Consider the following 15,829-nt stretch of genomic DNA (forward strand, 5'->3'; position numbering starts at 1 on the left):
AAAGGTCAGTTCTGGGTTTAATTTGAAAGGACAGCAAGCACCGCTTCCTGGCAGGTGGGACAAGGATGGGGGAGGTAGGAGTCTGGTTTGCCGAGGGTGTGGAAGCAGAGAGCACCATGAAGGAGGTGAGGAGACTGCTGTAGCACTCCATGGGGGCAGGGCGGGTGCTCACACTGGGTGCTGAGTGTGAGGGGCTCGTGAGCCTCCATGGAGTAGATGCTGCAGGCACGAACTTGGGAGCTGTCAGCCAGTACACAGGTGTGGGAGGTGATGGCCTCACCCGGGAGCAAGGCGGGAGAAGAGAAGTATTCCTGTCAGCCTGGAGCACTCCCAAGTGAGGTGAGGGGGAGCAGTGCAGGAGGTGGAGGAGTGAGGTTTGGCCTGTTGGAACAGCCTGGTGCAGAAGAGGGGCGGGCCACCACCCCATGATTCCCACAGCGTCCCAGCTGAAGCTGATGGGACCTCTGCCTCCTGAGCGAGGGGGCTGCTGGGAAGGGGATGGAGCAGAGCGGCCATTTTTATTGGAGCTTTATTTATTTCCTGATTTTTAAAAAAGATTTATTTATGCATATAAGAACTGGGGTATAGGCCAGAGGTACAGGGGGTGAGAGGATTCACCAGAGACAGAGTGAAGAGCAGAACAGGCAGATCTAGTGAAACACACTGCTGAGGGGAGCAGCGGGCTTCGCCATGTGGGTCATCTCCCTGGCTGGGAATTGAACTTGAGCTGCTGTGGCTGGCAATAGCTTGATAGTGCTGAGACTTAAACCCCTGCAACACTAGGGAGGCCCTGTTGGAGCTTTCAAAGGCCGTAAGGCACAAGGGCTCTCTCTCTTTTTTGCTGGAGCTGCTGTGGAAGATGGCTGGCCTTCACACCCTCCTCTCACCCCAGGGTTGGGGGGCAAGGGTTGCCCACAACCTCAGCAGGACAGGTGTCTGCCACTCTCTGCTGGCCCCTTCACCTCCACAGTATCAGTAACTGCATGTTCTCCCTCCCCCTCTCACCTGCTGGTTACCATACATCCCCCACCCCTTTTTGCTGCATTTGTTTACCTTTGTAGCAGCAGATGGCAGGCCCGAGAACCGAACAGGTGAGAGAGGTTCTGACCCAGTGGCAACTTTCAGATCCTTTGTCGGGTAACTGGTTCCTCAAGGTGAAGTGGAGAACTAGCCACTGGGGCAGCCATGGGGCCCCACCAGTGACCTGGGGAGAGCTGTGTGCTGAGGTCCTGGGAGTTGATTGATTGGTCAGAGTAGGGACATCAAGGGGTCCAGGGAAAAGAGGGGCCCTTCAAACTGGGCAATTGGAGGGGACTTTCATAAAGGGGATATTGGCAAAAGTGGGCAGGTGTAGGGGGACCCCAAGGACTGTGGGTGGTTGGTAGCATCTCTAAGCCTGGAAAGCCAGTAGAATGGCCACTGGACCCCGAGAGGGAGTTGAGGACAGGTCTTAGGAGCTGGGATCCTTCTCCCAGGGGGGCAGGGCCCAGGGATACAAGCCCTGACCTCACTCTCCTCCCTGCTCTGAGTGAACTGCAGGACCAGGGACCAGAAGACAAGGGGACAGGTCCATGCAGCCATAGAGGTCAGCCCCAGGGCCCTGGCTGTGGGAGTGCAGAGCCAGAGGGCAAGTGGAAATACCCAGGACAGGGCAGGTTTGTGAGAACAGTGTGTGCTGCGACTGTGATTGGGTGGGAGGCATTTCCAGTATTTTTAATTCCACAGAGGCCAATATGTGCAATAACTGCAGAGAAAGAAGTAAACGTTTATGACTGAAATGCAGCCAAGATAGTTTTTAATTGGAAATGAGGAGGACATGAAAAATATTACATGTTCCTCTGGGATGAATCTTTCAACACAAAGGTTTTTAAAGAACAGAGAACAAACCCCGCAACAAGAGAGGAATGCTGTGGCCCTACCCAGACACTCTGCTCCTTCCTTTCCTTAGACTCATCTCCCGTGGACCACATGGACCACACTGTCCTGCTTTCTCCTTCACCACACCAGCCTCTCCTCCATTTCCATGCAGTCCCTCCTCTGCATCCTGACCTCCCCCTGGACTTGTCCCTGGGCCCTCTTCCTAAGTGGAATGTGGACACAATGGCTGGCACTCTAGCAACTATGTTGAACCATGAGGTACAACACTTAGAATGACAGAGCCGTGAGATAGAGGGTGTCCAGTCCGTGAGGTCTTGAATTCACTTTTACCCTAAAGACTACATATTTCCAGACTGTTCTGTAAGATAAAAGTAAACTTTATTTTATTTGACCATCATGATTTTGTATTTCTATCAATCGTGGCTGAACCAAATCCTACAACACCCCAAGCCAAACCTGAATACCTGGCTTCCAATTTTGTTCAGCCTCATTGTCCAGCATAGCGCTTCTGCAGTGCTTTCAAGTGACATCAGAAAGGCACTCCAATAGCAATCTACCAAAGATAATCTGGTAGCAATCTGACAATAAAGAGCCCCTCCCACTGATTCTCAGGAAGAAAGTAAAGTCCCAAGGCTACTCTAGGTCCTTTGCTCTAAAATGCACAATCTCCCACTCAGCCCCAAGCAGACCTGCACATTAAGACGAATGTCATTTATAATTGTCTGACAGGTCACATCCTTGACCCAGTCCTGTGAAAATCACTCTTGACCTCTGCAGATAAAACCGAAGATGAACCAGCCTCTAACGTTGTTAGATAAAAGAGAAGGTGATTATTCCTCACCAGCTCAAATCGCAGGGGATTTAGGTTCTCACTCTCCCCCTTTCATGCAATTCCCCACTGACTCAGGCTCGGCAGAGGATCCAAGCTCTCTCCTTTCACTCGCTAGCGGGTCTCCTAATGCCCCCCACTTCTTACCTGCAGTGGCTCTCCACTCAGCAGACTTAGGTCTTACCTGCAGGGCTTGGACGAGTATATCTGGATTATCTCTAGGGAATGGGGCAATGCAATCTAGTATCTCACCTACGTTAGAGGAGGAAATGTAAAAAACAGGAGCAATTAAGTCAAAAGAAAACCAAAATACCAATATCCTACATATGTTCACTAGTGAGCAGTGTGGCTGGGCGGCTCTGGGGAGGGCCAGCAGGAGGCAGCAGTGAGCTGGCTAGTGTCTCACAAACGACTAAATCCCCTGGTTTGTGGTTTGTGGAGTTTAAGTGTCTGGAGTGTAAGTTCTCCCACTGTGGGGGGGCGCTGGGGGGCTGGGCTGTGTGGCAGGTTCAGGGTCTTCCGTCCTGGGGCGACCATCCAGCCTGCTTGCTTCTTCCTGAGGGTGGACAGGGCGTCAGGCCCAGGGCCTCTACCCCTCAGCTTCTGGGGGTTTCCTGACCACCCTAGGACTCCTTGGCTGACAGGGCCTCACCCGACCCTGGCCTTCATCTTCGCACGGCATCTCTCTGGGTGTGTCTGTGTCCAAACTCCCCCTTCTCATGACACCAGTCATGCTGGACATGTTCCCCCTACCCCCTACCTCCGCCCATGGCCTCGTGTTAAGGAATCACAGCGCCAAAGACTGAGTTTGCACATGAGGTCATGTTCTGAGGTCCTGGCAGAAGTGGCTTCCATATGGGGATCTGGTGGGGACATGGATTCAACCCACAACACAGGTCCAGCTCTTGATAAACTGTCTGCAAGGACAGCTGCCTGTGGCTGCTGTGCCACCCACCTTGTTCCTCAAACCCCAGCACCCAGCCTCAGTGGCATGGAGCCCAAGGGTCTGCAGGTGGCTCGGGGGCAGCCCACTGTGCTGCCCTGACTTGGGGGCCAGGCTGCTTCCAGGTGGTTCCACCCCAGGGCTGCTTACTCTTCGGGCTGGTGCCCCCAGCACTGACACTCACGCTCTGCCAGCACATTGGAGGCGGAGAAAAGATATTTGCTTTAGAAATGACCGCCGGAGTCACTGTGTCCCTGAGGGCTGCAGAAGAGAGAGCAGCAGATACAGGGAGTGAGCTGGTCTCCAGCAGGTGAGGCCTGGGAGGAGGGGGCTGTGCTTTGAGGGGGGCCGTGCTTTGAGGGGGATCCGGGACATCTCTGGCCTTTGCCAGGTTTAGAAACTCATATGAGAAGAGGAGGAGGAGGAAAGAATGGGGAATAAGAGAAGAAGGTGGAGGCTCTGGCCCAAATTTGTGGGAGGGGCCATCTGCTTCATTGTACCCCTTTTCCTTCTGGAGTCCCTGGGTGCGTGAGGGGTCCTCATCCTGTCCCAACAGGTTTGCACCCATCCTGGAGCTTTGTAGAGGCTTCATTTGTTCATGTGAGTAAATGGCTGGTGAGTTGAAAGAGCAACTAACTGTTCCCCATTAGGCCCGGATGATGAGGGAGCAGAGAACAGGGTGACCCTTTGTCAAGGTCCCGCTGACCGTGTAAGCAAGGGCCCAGCCTGCAGGAACAGATGCGCTGGCCTTCTCCTGGGAGTGCTTGCAGGGAGGGAACTGGTGATCACACCTAAATCCGGTTGTGGGAATTAGTCAGGCCCATGGGAAAGATTATAAAATAATCTAAATTCATCATCTGCCAATAGCTCATAGGTTTCTCCATATCCAGTCTGTCCTGCTGCTTATGAGGGGAAGGAGTGGGGATTCCCAGGAGCACAGTCCAGCGGACTACTGAATCCCCCAGCTGGCCGCACCCTGTAGTGTAAACCCTGACCATTTTGTCTTTTTTTTAATGCAGGTTCCTGACTTAATCTTTGATTGTGCAGGCGCCCACATCCAGGATGGCTAATGTGAATGAGCAGCTGCCAGCCAGGGCTCCATCAAGGACAGGCCCGCTCCCCCGGCTGCGGCTCCACTGTTTGAGAGAGCAGGGTCAGTTTAGATCGCTGGACTTTGACTTCTTTTTTCTCTTTCAGAGGTTTGTTTCAGCCTTATGTTTTAACTCATCAATAAAGAGTGAGCCCACCAGACCCCAAATACCCATCCTTGACCCTAATAAGGCAGGGCCCCGGCCTGTGCTGTCTCTCTCTCCTCTCTGCCCACCTTATTGTGTGGCCTCAGATGTGCTGTGTAATTTTCAGGTCCAGTAAGTAATAAACGTTTATTTTATTTTCAAAGTTTCCGAGTAGTGTTTGCTGAGAGGCCTCTTGCTCTCCAACTGCTACGAGCTTTCATAGATGCATCTGCTGCGTGTTGCCTGCGGCGTCCAACAGGAAAGGTCATGGCTGTCATGATGAGCCACAGATCTCTGCGAGCAGCAGGAGCTGGGCCACAGGGTCTAACAAGATGATGAGGCTATAAAGGTCTTAATGGGCTATTAATGTGAAGGAGGGTCCTCCAGGCCACAAGGCCAAGTTGAGCTAAGATGCAACTGGATCACAAGGCTGTTGCCACTGTTTAAGGAGAAGCTCTAGCCTAAAGGCACAAAAGATTCTTGCAGGTGAGGAGGATGGGAGGCCTCGGCTGCAAACACCGCGGCTGTGCCGCGGCCACCCAGAGTGCAACAGACTTGCAGCCGGAAGCCCAAAGTCACCACCAGAGAAAAATACTGGAGAGGCCTATGGTGTCTGTGTCCTCATCTTACTCACTACTCTCCATCCCCTGACCCGATGGGGTAGAGGGGGTCCAATTCCTGGCACACTGTTGCTAAGAAAAAGAAGTAACTGGCAAATATAAATGCCCTGAATCTCTGGGACCAGCACCTCCTAAGAGCCATGAAAAGCTCAACCAGCTCTTTGAGAAACACGGAAGCCTGAGGAAGCTTCCTGGCCATTGCTCAGTGCCATGCAAATGAGTAGGCCAGGGCGATGCTCCAGAGCTTAGGGGGTTTCCCAGAGACCCCGTGCATGGTCATATTATGCTGTGCAGGCAGACCTCGTCCTGAGTTATCTCAGCAGTGGCCACCTCAAAGAGGGCTTACAGGGGTGTCACCCAACATTTTCTGGTAACAGGACCTGAGTACAAGACAACAGGAGAAAATCAAGAGGTAGAAGCTGAGAGTAAAAAAACAAAACAAAACAAATCCTAAGGTGAAATTCAAATCCTTCTTAAAGACTTTATGTAGCAGGAAGGAGGGGGGTGGATCATTGACCATGGGTGGGTTTTGTTTGCTGGGAATGACTTCTGAATTGTGATTCACAGCTGCCAATCATCAATGTCATCTGGCAGGTATCTCTAAAGAAACCAAAATCCATAACTTTCTACAAGATGCCCTCACCAAGGGCTCCAGGACTCTATCCATCTGCCCGAATCAGTAGTGAACCTGCCCTGTGCATGCTGGCACTACACATATTCTTTTTCTTCCCTTGGAGAAGTAAATCTTACCCAGCCTTTTAATGCAAACACTTCAAGAAGGAACTAAAACTCTACCCACAACTTTCTGTGACCTGATTCCTGGCTAAATTTTAGAACAGAAGCTATGGGGTTTCTTGCGTCTGTCAGTGTTTTTATTTTTGTCTATGGATATAAGTTATGAATATATGACATTCTATCTCTGGTTGCCATTGCTTAAATTAATTTGTAAAAGAATTTTAATTGGCTTAGGAGAAATATGTGCCTCTAAATTCTCACACAGAAACTAATACAAATATTTTTTCAGTGATCAAGGATAATCTTCAGTAAATAAGAGCTCATTATAGTTTTTAGTTGAATTAAACAGCAGTGTATTTAAAACTATTAGCATTAAATAGTAAAAAGTTGAATAAACCCGGATTATCTCTTATAACGTTTGTCCACAAGGCAAATAGCTTGGAATAATGGCTGATTTTATCCAGTGTCTCATGAAGTTTTTATGGCTAGTTTAAACATAATTAAAGACTTAAAATAGAGATGGCATAAGAGTTTCTTGGTGAACTTTTTAACTAAAATGATGTTTTCTTTGTACGTGACTCAAAAATAGTTTCCCAAATCTTTTTGATGACTTAAAAACTTACAAGTTATTGTGAGATCACAGAAACAAAGGCTAGAATGATGGTTTCCTGGGGCTGCTGGGGAGAAGTTAATCAAAAGTTACTCCAACTTCCAGATATGAGATGCATGAGTTCTGGGGATGTAATGACCAGCATGTTGACGATAGTTTTACAGCACAGCCTTATCTATCTGAATGTTGCTAAGGGTACAGATCTTTAAATGTTCTCAACGCAAAAAAGAAATGGTAATCTTGTGATGTGCTGGAGGTACTAGCTCATTTACGGTCATTTTGCAACATATATAAGAGTATCACACAGGCATATTCGTATCTTAAACTTACGTAATGCTATATCTGGAAAAAAAGGAAAAATAAAAGCTCATTCTAAAAAAAGAAATTAAAAATCTGAAAACAGGGTGAGATCAGTTAAGTGATGGCTATTTAATGACTATCAACATCATCTTCAAGTAAGATAAAATACTGCAACATCAATCCCTGAACTTAGATTTGTCTACTTTTAACTTCCTGTGTCATAGGAACCAAAGATTTCTTAAACTATGTCATGTATTTCTAAATATGTATGCTTTTAGGAATTATGAAATGGATTCATGAATTTGTCAATGACCGATCATTCACAATTGTTGACTTATTTTTCACTAGAAATTAAATTTGTTTAAGGGTTAAACATCTAATACAGGCAATTAAGACTAACAAAAATAATAAGAGGAACGACTCTCTACTTAAGGAAAGTAGAGTGTATTTTTGGCTAGGAAAAACTATGAGGACTGGAGATATATTTTTGTTAGGGAGAAGAAAGCAAGGCTGGTTATTTCAGAACGGAAAATAGACCCAATTGGAAATGTTGGCAGTACTGCAAAAACTTTTGCTGGAATGTCATTTTTGAGAATGTACCTAAAATCAGATATGATCAGACAGCTTTAAGGAACTAAGGTTGACTTTGTGAAGCCAATGAAGTCACTGTAAAAACTAAGTGAGGGGCCTCCCGGGTGATGCAGCGGTTGAGCGCTGGGTTGCGAAGCTGTCGCAGCCTCTGCAGCGCTGGTTTGATGCCTGGCCGCCAGGTGAGGGTCCCACATGGCGTGCAGACCTCTCCTGCCGCCCGCTGCTCCCCTCAGCAGTGTACTTCATTAGTCTACTTGTTCTGTTCCCTGCTCTGGCTCCGGTGAATTCTCTCACCCTCCCATGCTTCTGACTGTACCCAGTGCTTGTATAAATGAATAAATAAATCTTTAAAACAAACAAACAAACAAACAAACAAAACGAAGTGGTATGGGCCTCCCTGGTGGCACAGGGGCTAGACACCTCTATCAAGCTATCGCCAGTCATTGCAACACATGTTCAATTCCTGCCGGCAAGGGAGCAACCCACATGGCACAGCAGACCTCTCCCGCCTCGCCCGCTGCTCCCCTCAGCAGTGTATTTCAGTAGATCTGCCTGTTGTGCTCCCCACTCTCTCTGGTGAGTCCTTTTACCCCACCCCACGCCTCTGGCTTACACCCTAGTTCTTGTATGCATAAATAAATAAATCTTAAAAAGAAATTAGGTATCTTGCTTATACAGTTCCCAGCAGCCTCACCACTGAGTTGGAACACAACTTCCTTATGGGTTCAGAAACCTCAGGATATATTGGGGACCTCAAAAGGAGGGGAATTTACCCAAATCTGTAAGTATTTCAGGGAAAGCCTGATGTCGAGTCCTTGGCTTGGGTTGGTTTTTTAGCCTCAAGAGTGATAAGAGATCAATCTGTGATTCCTTGCAAAAAGTTCCAATAATCAAACTTTGAAATAGCTTATGAGGTCACTCATGATTCCTGCTGCTCTTGCGCAAATAACCTGGCCAACTCTTTTAATATCAGGTCTAATAGGCAAATAATTGGTCTTAATATGGTTCTCTTTGATAGAAATGGGGGTGATTGTAGAGATGAAAATTCTGCTTCAGCTGTCCACCATTGTGCTGATAAAATTCTTAGTACTCTGAGTTGTTTTTGAGGGTTTATTTTCTACCTGTTAACTGGACTAGATCTTGCATCTTTCTAGTTTCCTCCAATATTGGACTAAAACTCTCCCAACTAAAAAGGTCAATTTCCCCCCCATATTTCTGACTTGGAATCATTGAGAACTAATTTTTTTTTTTCTGAAATCATCCAAGTTAAAAAGTGAGACAACTTGATCTGAATTTCAGAGAAATCATCACATCTGCGCACATGTGGACAGTTTTCATGAGTGTTGCTGTGTAGCCCCCCAGGCCCCCAGACCACCAGACACATACAAACTGCAAACCAGAAAAATCCATGAGCATGTTGCTTCCTGTTCTCACACTCCCTGAACAAGCCGGGAGTGCTTCTGGACCTCTTGATGGGCTCAAGAGGCTCAGAACTCAGGAACTGCCACTGTAGCCTGCCCCAGTCTCTCCCCTGTTTCTTTCCCTTTTCTTGCACCATACAGACCTAACACTGGGAGCCCAGCTGCCCGACCACCTCAGGAGACACCACCTTTGAACTGACCTAATTTTAAGACTAAGAGATGCCTTTGATGAGAAATGGAAGAGTCTCCCTTCTCAAGACGGGTTCAAATCTACTTATTTCAAATGTCCCAGATGTTAAAGTATCTCACAGTATCACCTAAATTCCTTGAACAGGTACCCAGAGGCAGCTCCTGACACCATTAGCCTGTTTTCATGGTTGGACCCATTCAAGTTTGGGACGATGGTTACAGAACTGATTGCAAATCATCCCCTTCGTAATTAGACCATTGCTGCAATGGTCTCTTTCAGATGTGTACTTTCCAGATCCCACCCTGCGCCACCCCTGACATTTAGTGTACCTGCCACACTGGCAGCTAAGTCCTTACCATTAAGGCCAAGTCTTAGCGTCCCAGGCCGGATGGTAGTGTAAGCCCTGACAGCTGGTTTTTCCCCTTCTTTTCCATAAGACATCCCCTCAATGTAGCATCCAAGTCAAACATGGCTATCTTGATTAAACACACCGAAAGCCTCAGCCCCTCTCCCCACACTGAGGTGCCTTTGTTTAGAGGTGCTGGTTGGTTTTTTCCACTGGCCATATGGGCACTTGCTTACTCTCCCCCCCCCTTCTCTTGCTACAGTGTAAACTCCCGTTATTATGTTTTAAATTCACCAATAAAAGTGATATATATACATACATATATACATATATAGGTGCATATATGTATATACTCACATACGCGCACACACGCACATATAGCTGCAGGAGTGAGTCTGTACATCTAAAATCTATACAGTGTTGTCACCTAATGTTGTCTCAATTTAAAAAATAGTGAGCCTTGTAAACCGAGACACCTGCTCTCAACCTCGGGAAAAACTGACCGAAACTCATTCATTCTCACCCTCTCTGTATCTCTCCATCTCTGTCTTTGTCTCTCTCTCCATAACCTCACTATGTAGCCCCAGCCCTTGGAAGCAAAAAAACTTGATCCCCCCCAAAGATTCCTTATGGTTATTGCTGAAAGATATCCTGCTATCAGAGGGACCGCAGGGGCTGGTCCAATGGCAAATTTGATGATTGACAAAGACTGGTGCAAAACAGACACACCCCAATTGTACACCCCAACAACTCCCAACCTCCCAGAGGAGCAGCTATTTAAGGGGAGTAGAGCTGAGAATATATAAACAAGGCAGTCATTTGGAGGTACCATTCCAGCATTCTCTGAGAGGTAAATACCCAGAATTAGGAATATAACAGTCCTTGCTCATCGGTTGATTGGGAGAGTGGTTGTATTGTGTGTGTGTGTGTGTGCATGTGAGTGTGGATGTACTTGAACATGAGTGCATTTGCACATGATTTGGTTTGTGTAAGAGGGCACAGTTTGCTGTGTGGGTATGAGTGTAGGGTGCGAATGGAGTCTGCACTAGTGGGGAAGCTTAAGTCAAACTCAGGCACACATGTAAACATGTATTTGTTTGTGTTTGTGTATGATGCAAAGGGTTGGAAGGTATTGCAAAAGAGGGGGTGGTTTCAATTCTAAAAAAATATTAGAGATTAGAATTTATAGATAGAATTCTCAAACTACTGATCCAGTGTGGCACAAGGAATATATGTCAAATGGGGGACACATAACCTATGGCCTCGGGGAAGCCCACTTTGTTGGGATCATACAGCCACAGCCTTCCAGGAATCCTCAGTCCCAGGAGCCTGGGGGATCCCTGGGGGATCACATGGGAGTCTGGGTGGCTGGAAGCCTGTGTGTGTGTGAAAACATCCTAGAGCTGGGAGCCTCAGGGGGTCCTGCTCTTGCACACGCCTGTGCCTCTGAGTGGATGAAGGTCATCAGCCTGGACATCCCACGGGAGCCTGTCTGGGAGCCCTTGATGGCTCCCCTGTCCAGGGCTGGGCAGTGTGAGCTGCAGAGCAGGCCTGGTGGCAGTGGCCCCGTAAAAAGGTCTCTGGGTCCACTTCCTGCATCTCCCCCCACAGAACCTGGCATGAGGACCCTCCTGCTGCTGGCGCTGGTCGCGGCCTTTGGTGAGAGCTCATCTCTGGACACAGAAATAGCCAGGAAGGGGGAGCCCCTGTTGTCCCAGCTTCCCGCTGCAGCAGGGGCTCCCTCAGTGGCAGAAAGAGATAGTCCACGGTGGGGGCGGGGAGCAGCAGAGGGAGACCGAGAGGGAGGACATGGCGTTCCTGCTGCCATCCCATGGCAATTTCCTTCCAGGCCTGCAACAAGCTGATGGGGCTCTGTGGAATTTTTGGGAAATGATTACAAAGGTGACAGGAAAGGAAGCTGCATCCAGTTATGGCTTCTATGGCTGCCACTGTGGTCTGGGGGGCAAAGGATCGCCCAAGGATGCAACAGATTGGTGAGGCCACCCCACTCCTGCCTTCCCTCTGCTTCTATGGCCTGGGTGGGGCCCAAGCTCCAGAGGTGAGGCTGGGGCCATGGGCACAGACTCTAGCAGGTGGCAGCAGAGACGCAACCAGCATGTTACAAACCACTCTAGAATATTCCAAAGTCAAGGGGTCACTGCCAGGGTTAAGGGCATAAGACCAGGGTCACCAGGTTCCCTGAAACAGTAGGGCCAAGCCCCAATTCTGCATTCTTGCCACAGGTGCTGCGTTGCACATGACTGTTGCTATGCCCGGCTGATGAGACGTGGGTGTCCCACCAAATTGCTGAACTACAAAGCTTATTACCGAGGGTCCACAGTCACCTGTGGTAAGGAGAGTCCTCCAGCTCCAACCAGTGCCCTTTGCATGATTACTGGATGTCCTTGTGCTGGCACTGCATGGGGCACAGATGCAGTTTCGGGGGACAGTGTCCCTGTCTTACAAGCTCACAGCTGAGAGGGAATTGAGGAAAATGAAAACACGGTGTGCTTATGTGAAATAAGCAAAAGAGGGTGTCCTTAACACAGCTGAGGGTCAAGGAATGCTCCTGAGGTGGTGACACCAGTGAGTCCTAAAGACAGCGCAGGTGTCAGGGGAGAAGAGGGCACAGTGGGGTCCAAGGGACCCTAGGAAACCACCTAGCAATTCATGCTAGCCAGGGACCAGTCACGGCAAAGGAGACAGGGCAGCCATGATGGCCTCCACCAATCGCAAACATTCCCAGCCGCCGGGGGCAGGGCCTTTGCACCTGGGCTTGTCTGCAAACAAGGAGACCTTGGCTGAAGGCGAGGTCTTCACAGAGACCCAGGCCTGGGCTGCTGGGGGTCCCCATCAGGCAGCTTCCCCGGGCAGGGGTTCTGTCCCCTTCAGTCACAACTATCTGGAGCCTAGGTGCTTGTCTCACCATGGAAGCTTCTGGAAGTTGGGGTTGGAGGTGGGGGCTGTAAGTCCCCCACCCCCACCCTGGCGGATCCCACCAGAAGCCTCCGAATACTAACAAGCCCTCACCTGGTGTCTATTCTCCTGTGATTGCAGCAAAACAAGACAGGTGTAAGAGACAAGTGTGTGAATGTGATAAAGCAGCTGCCCTCTGCTTTGCGAGAAACAAGAGAAGCTATAATAAAAAGTACCAGTACTACAACAACAAGGCCTGCAAAGGGAAGACCCCCAAGTGCTGAGCGCCCTCCCCCCGGGTGCCTCCACACCCCAGGCTGAGCTTCCTTCCTAGCTTCCTCCCTGCCCTCGCCAATGCCCTGGCCATGAAGAACACCCCTCTGTGAGCCTGGAGCCCCTCTCACCCCAGAGAGAGAGTATCCGGGAGGAGGGCCCCTGAGACTGGAGCCTGTGTGTCCACACTTCCCCAGCCTCCCTGGGCAGCCACTTCCCTGTCTCCCCTGCTGTCCTGCAAGTCCCATGTCCTGATTGCGGTAGCCCCTGGGCTCAGGCATATCCTCAGAATAAAGCATTTCTTGAGAAACTCTGTGTGTGTGTGTGTGTGTGTGTGTGCGCGCGTATGCGTGCGCGGACGCACAAGTGCCCCACCCCCATGCACTGCTAGTGTGAGAACAAGCTGGCACAGGACAGGAGGCTGTAAGGGTGGACATACAGACTGCATCAGACTCCGGTTGAAGCCCCCCAGGACCCCCAGCCTGAGCTGGCTTCCCCGGCCCTAGGGTGCCAGCTGCTGGGCACACCCCTTCTGTCACTAGTTCCCACTGGGATATTCCCGCCTGCACCAGCTCCAGCCCCACCTGGTCTTACTGTGGTCCTCAGGGTTGCGGGTGGGTCCTGCAGGAAGCACCCTGACATCAGGAGGCGATTATAAGGGCACATCGCTTATTTGCCATCACTATTTGCAATTTGCAATCCAATAGTAGAGATTCTGTATAAAACCAGCAGGCTCCTGAGCAGGAACAAAAGCTAGGGGTCTTCATGGAAGGAACAGAGGGGGATGAAGTATGTGGTTTCAAAATACTCATCAGTGTGGCCAAGCCGAAGCCACCCTCGGCTCTCCATGATTGGCTGCTGATTCTGTCTGCAGGCAAAATGTCCTCGGCCACCACACTTGAGGGCCACGATTATCTCCAACAATTGTTGGCTTTCTGTTTCTCAAAACAGTCGTGCTTGGGCAGGTTGTCCCAGGAAAAGCTCAAGAATGAAGGTCAGCAAGGCAGTGTCTCTGGAGTGGCTACTCTGGCTCCACTTTAAAATGACTCCACTTATGTCAGCTTTCCCATGGCGTCGGTGGGAGTGATTCGTGCCTTTCTCACAGGAGGGGCCTTTTCTAATTTGGCACAAAGGTATTTCATCTGATGGCGGTAGCTGTGATCCTGTTCACCCTCATGAGAAGAGAAACCCAATTAAAAGTCTGCTGAGATGCCACTTCTGTCTGTTAGAACAGATAAGTCCAGCTGTGTGACAACCTGCTTTAGCGGGACGGCTGCAAGGGGAGATGGGCATTCTCTCAAAGGACGCTGGTGGAAGCAAAATGCCCACAGAGGGTAAACCGACCTGTCTACCAAAATCCCAAAGACATTTATCCTTTGAGCAGTCCCACTTCTGGAAATTTACCCTATTAATGCACACACACACATGCACTCACATACACGTCCACAGTGATTCTTGATTTTTTTAAATTGCCACACAATTGCTCTGAATTGACAAGGTCTAGAACGGATGCTTGCCATTTGCTGGCACCCCCAGCAGGTGCCCTTGGGAAATAGCAGCACAGGCAGGAAAGTACATGCTGAGGCCGGCATCAGCCACCCTGGGATGGGGCGGCGCAGGGAAGGAGGAGGTAGGGAGGACGAGATGCAAGAATGGCCCACTCTGTCTCTGGTGGCTCCTCGCACCCCCCACACTTCTGGGCTGCACCCCAGCTCTTGTATGCATAACTAAATAAATCTTAAAAAAAAAGAATGATGCCTGAAGGGACTCAGCAGCCCAGTTGCCTCTACCATCCCTCCCTGGCATCATTTAGGACGTCCCACTGTTATCGCAGAGCGTGAGCAGCTCAGCTCTGCTGTTAGGATGGAGAGGCCAAGGTAGGAATCTTCTTCCCAACCTCTATTGCCCTTGCCCAACTGGGCCTCCTCGTCCCACCCTCCTGGCCCAGCAGTGATCAGCTCAGACTCCCGGAAGAACCCACCCAAGCTTCTCTCCATTCAAATCCATTGCTTCTAGCAAAGGGCGCCGGCAGCTCATGCTCCCTGGGGGGGAGAGAAGGGGAAAGACACAGCACGATCTCAGGTGTCATTTAAAAGCATACATGCACACATGCACTCGCACACAGACACTCAGTATTTTCAAGGTACTAATTGCATGTCTAAATAAACCTGTGAAAGATAAAGCGGTGGTGCAGCTGGAGGATAAGGGGAAAGTGAATAAAATAAGAACCGGTGTCTTGCAGAAGCCAGTGTAACAGCCTAGGAGGAGAGGGTGTGGTGGAATAGGTTCAGCAGTTGGTCAATTGGAAATGCATTTTCCCTTTGACTTGGCGACCCCACTTCTGGAAATTTTACCTGTAAGTACACAGGTACACACACTCACACGCACACACACACACAGATGTGTGATCAGCGGGTTAGTGACAGTGGGAATTCAAGCCCAGAGCTGTCCTGATCCAAAGCCCATCTCCCCACCGCTCAGGATACTGGAGCTCTTGGCTGGGCTGTCAGCCTGAGTCCAGTGGGTAGCAGTTCCGAGTTACTATCTGGCCCAAATGAAGCACTGATTTCTTAATTATTGACATCCCTCAGTGAGCGAAACAGCCACCATCCCGCTGCTTTCACTGCCTCTGTGTTTTAACCGAATCCATCATCACCTTCCTCCCACAACCACTTCCCCTCAGCCAACTCTTCGGCTCATTTCTTGCACATGTGACATGCGTCACCTTCATTCCCCAGGGTGAGCCTGGTCTTGGAAGTGCTGGGGACATTTGGCAGAACATTCTAGAGTCAGACGCCCAGATCTTGGTCTGGAAGGGGACCAGGGCTGTTGGAGGCACACCCTCGGCTGTAAGTCCCCACCCCAGGGCAGGACCTGGTGACCTGGGTCTCAGATGGCCCTCCTGCTTACCTCAGCTCAAGAGACTCTGAGGATGGACTCTT

General features: G+C 49.7%; 1 protein-coding gene across 1 annotated transcript; it reads left to right on the forward strand.

Moving 5' to 3' along the window:
* Positions 1-11,561: 11,561 nt before the first annotated feature.
* Positions 11,562-12,898, forward strand: LOC311177856 (phospholipase A2, membrane associated-like; the record flags this gene model as incomplete). Its single annotated transcript, XM_084244094.1, has 3 exons — positions 11,562-11,692; positions 11,942-12,099; positions 12,756-12,898. Exons 1-3 carry the CDS (start codon positions 11,589-11,591, stop codon positions 12,896-12,898), a joined length of 405 nt encoding a protein of 134 aa, XP_084100220.1. The 5' UTR covers positions 11,562-11,588.
* Positions 12,899-15,829: the final 2,931 nt, after the last annotated feature.

The sequence above is a fragment of the Talpa europaea genome, assembly GCF_964194135.1.
Source record: "Talpa europaea genome assembly, chromosome: 9".
Classification (NCBI taxonomy): Eukaryota; Metazoa; Chordata; class Mammalia; order Eulipotyphla; family Talpidae; genus Talpa; species Talpa europaea.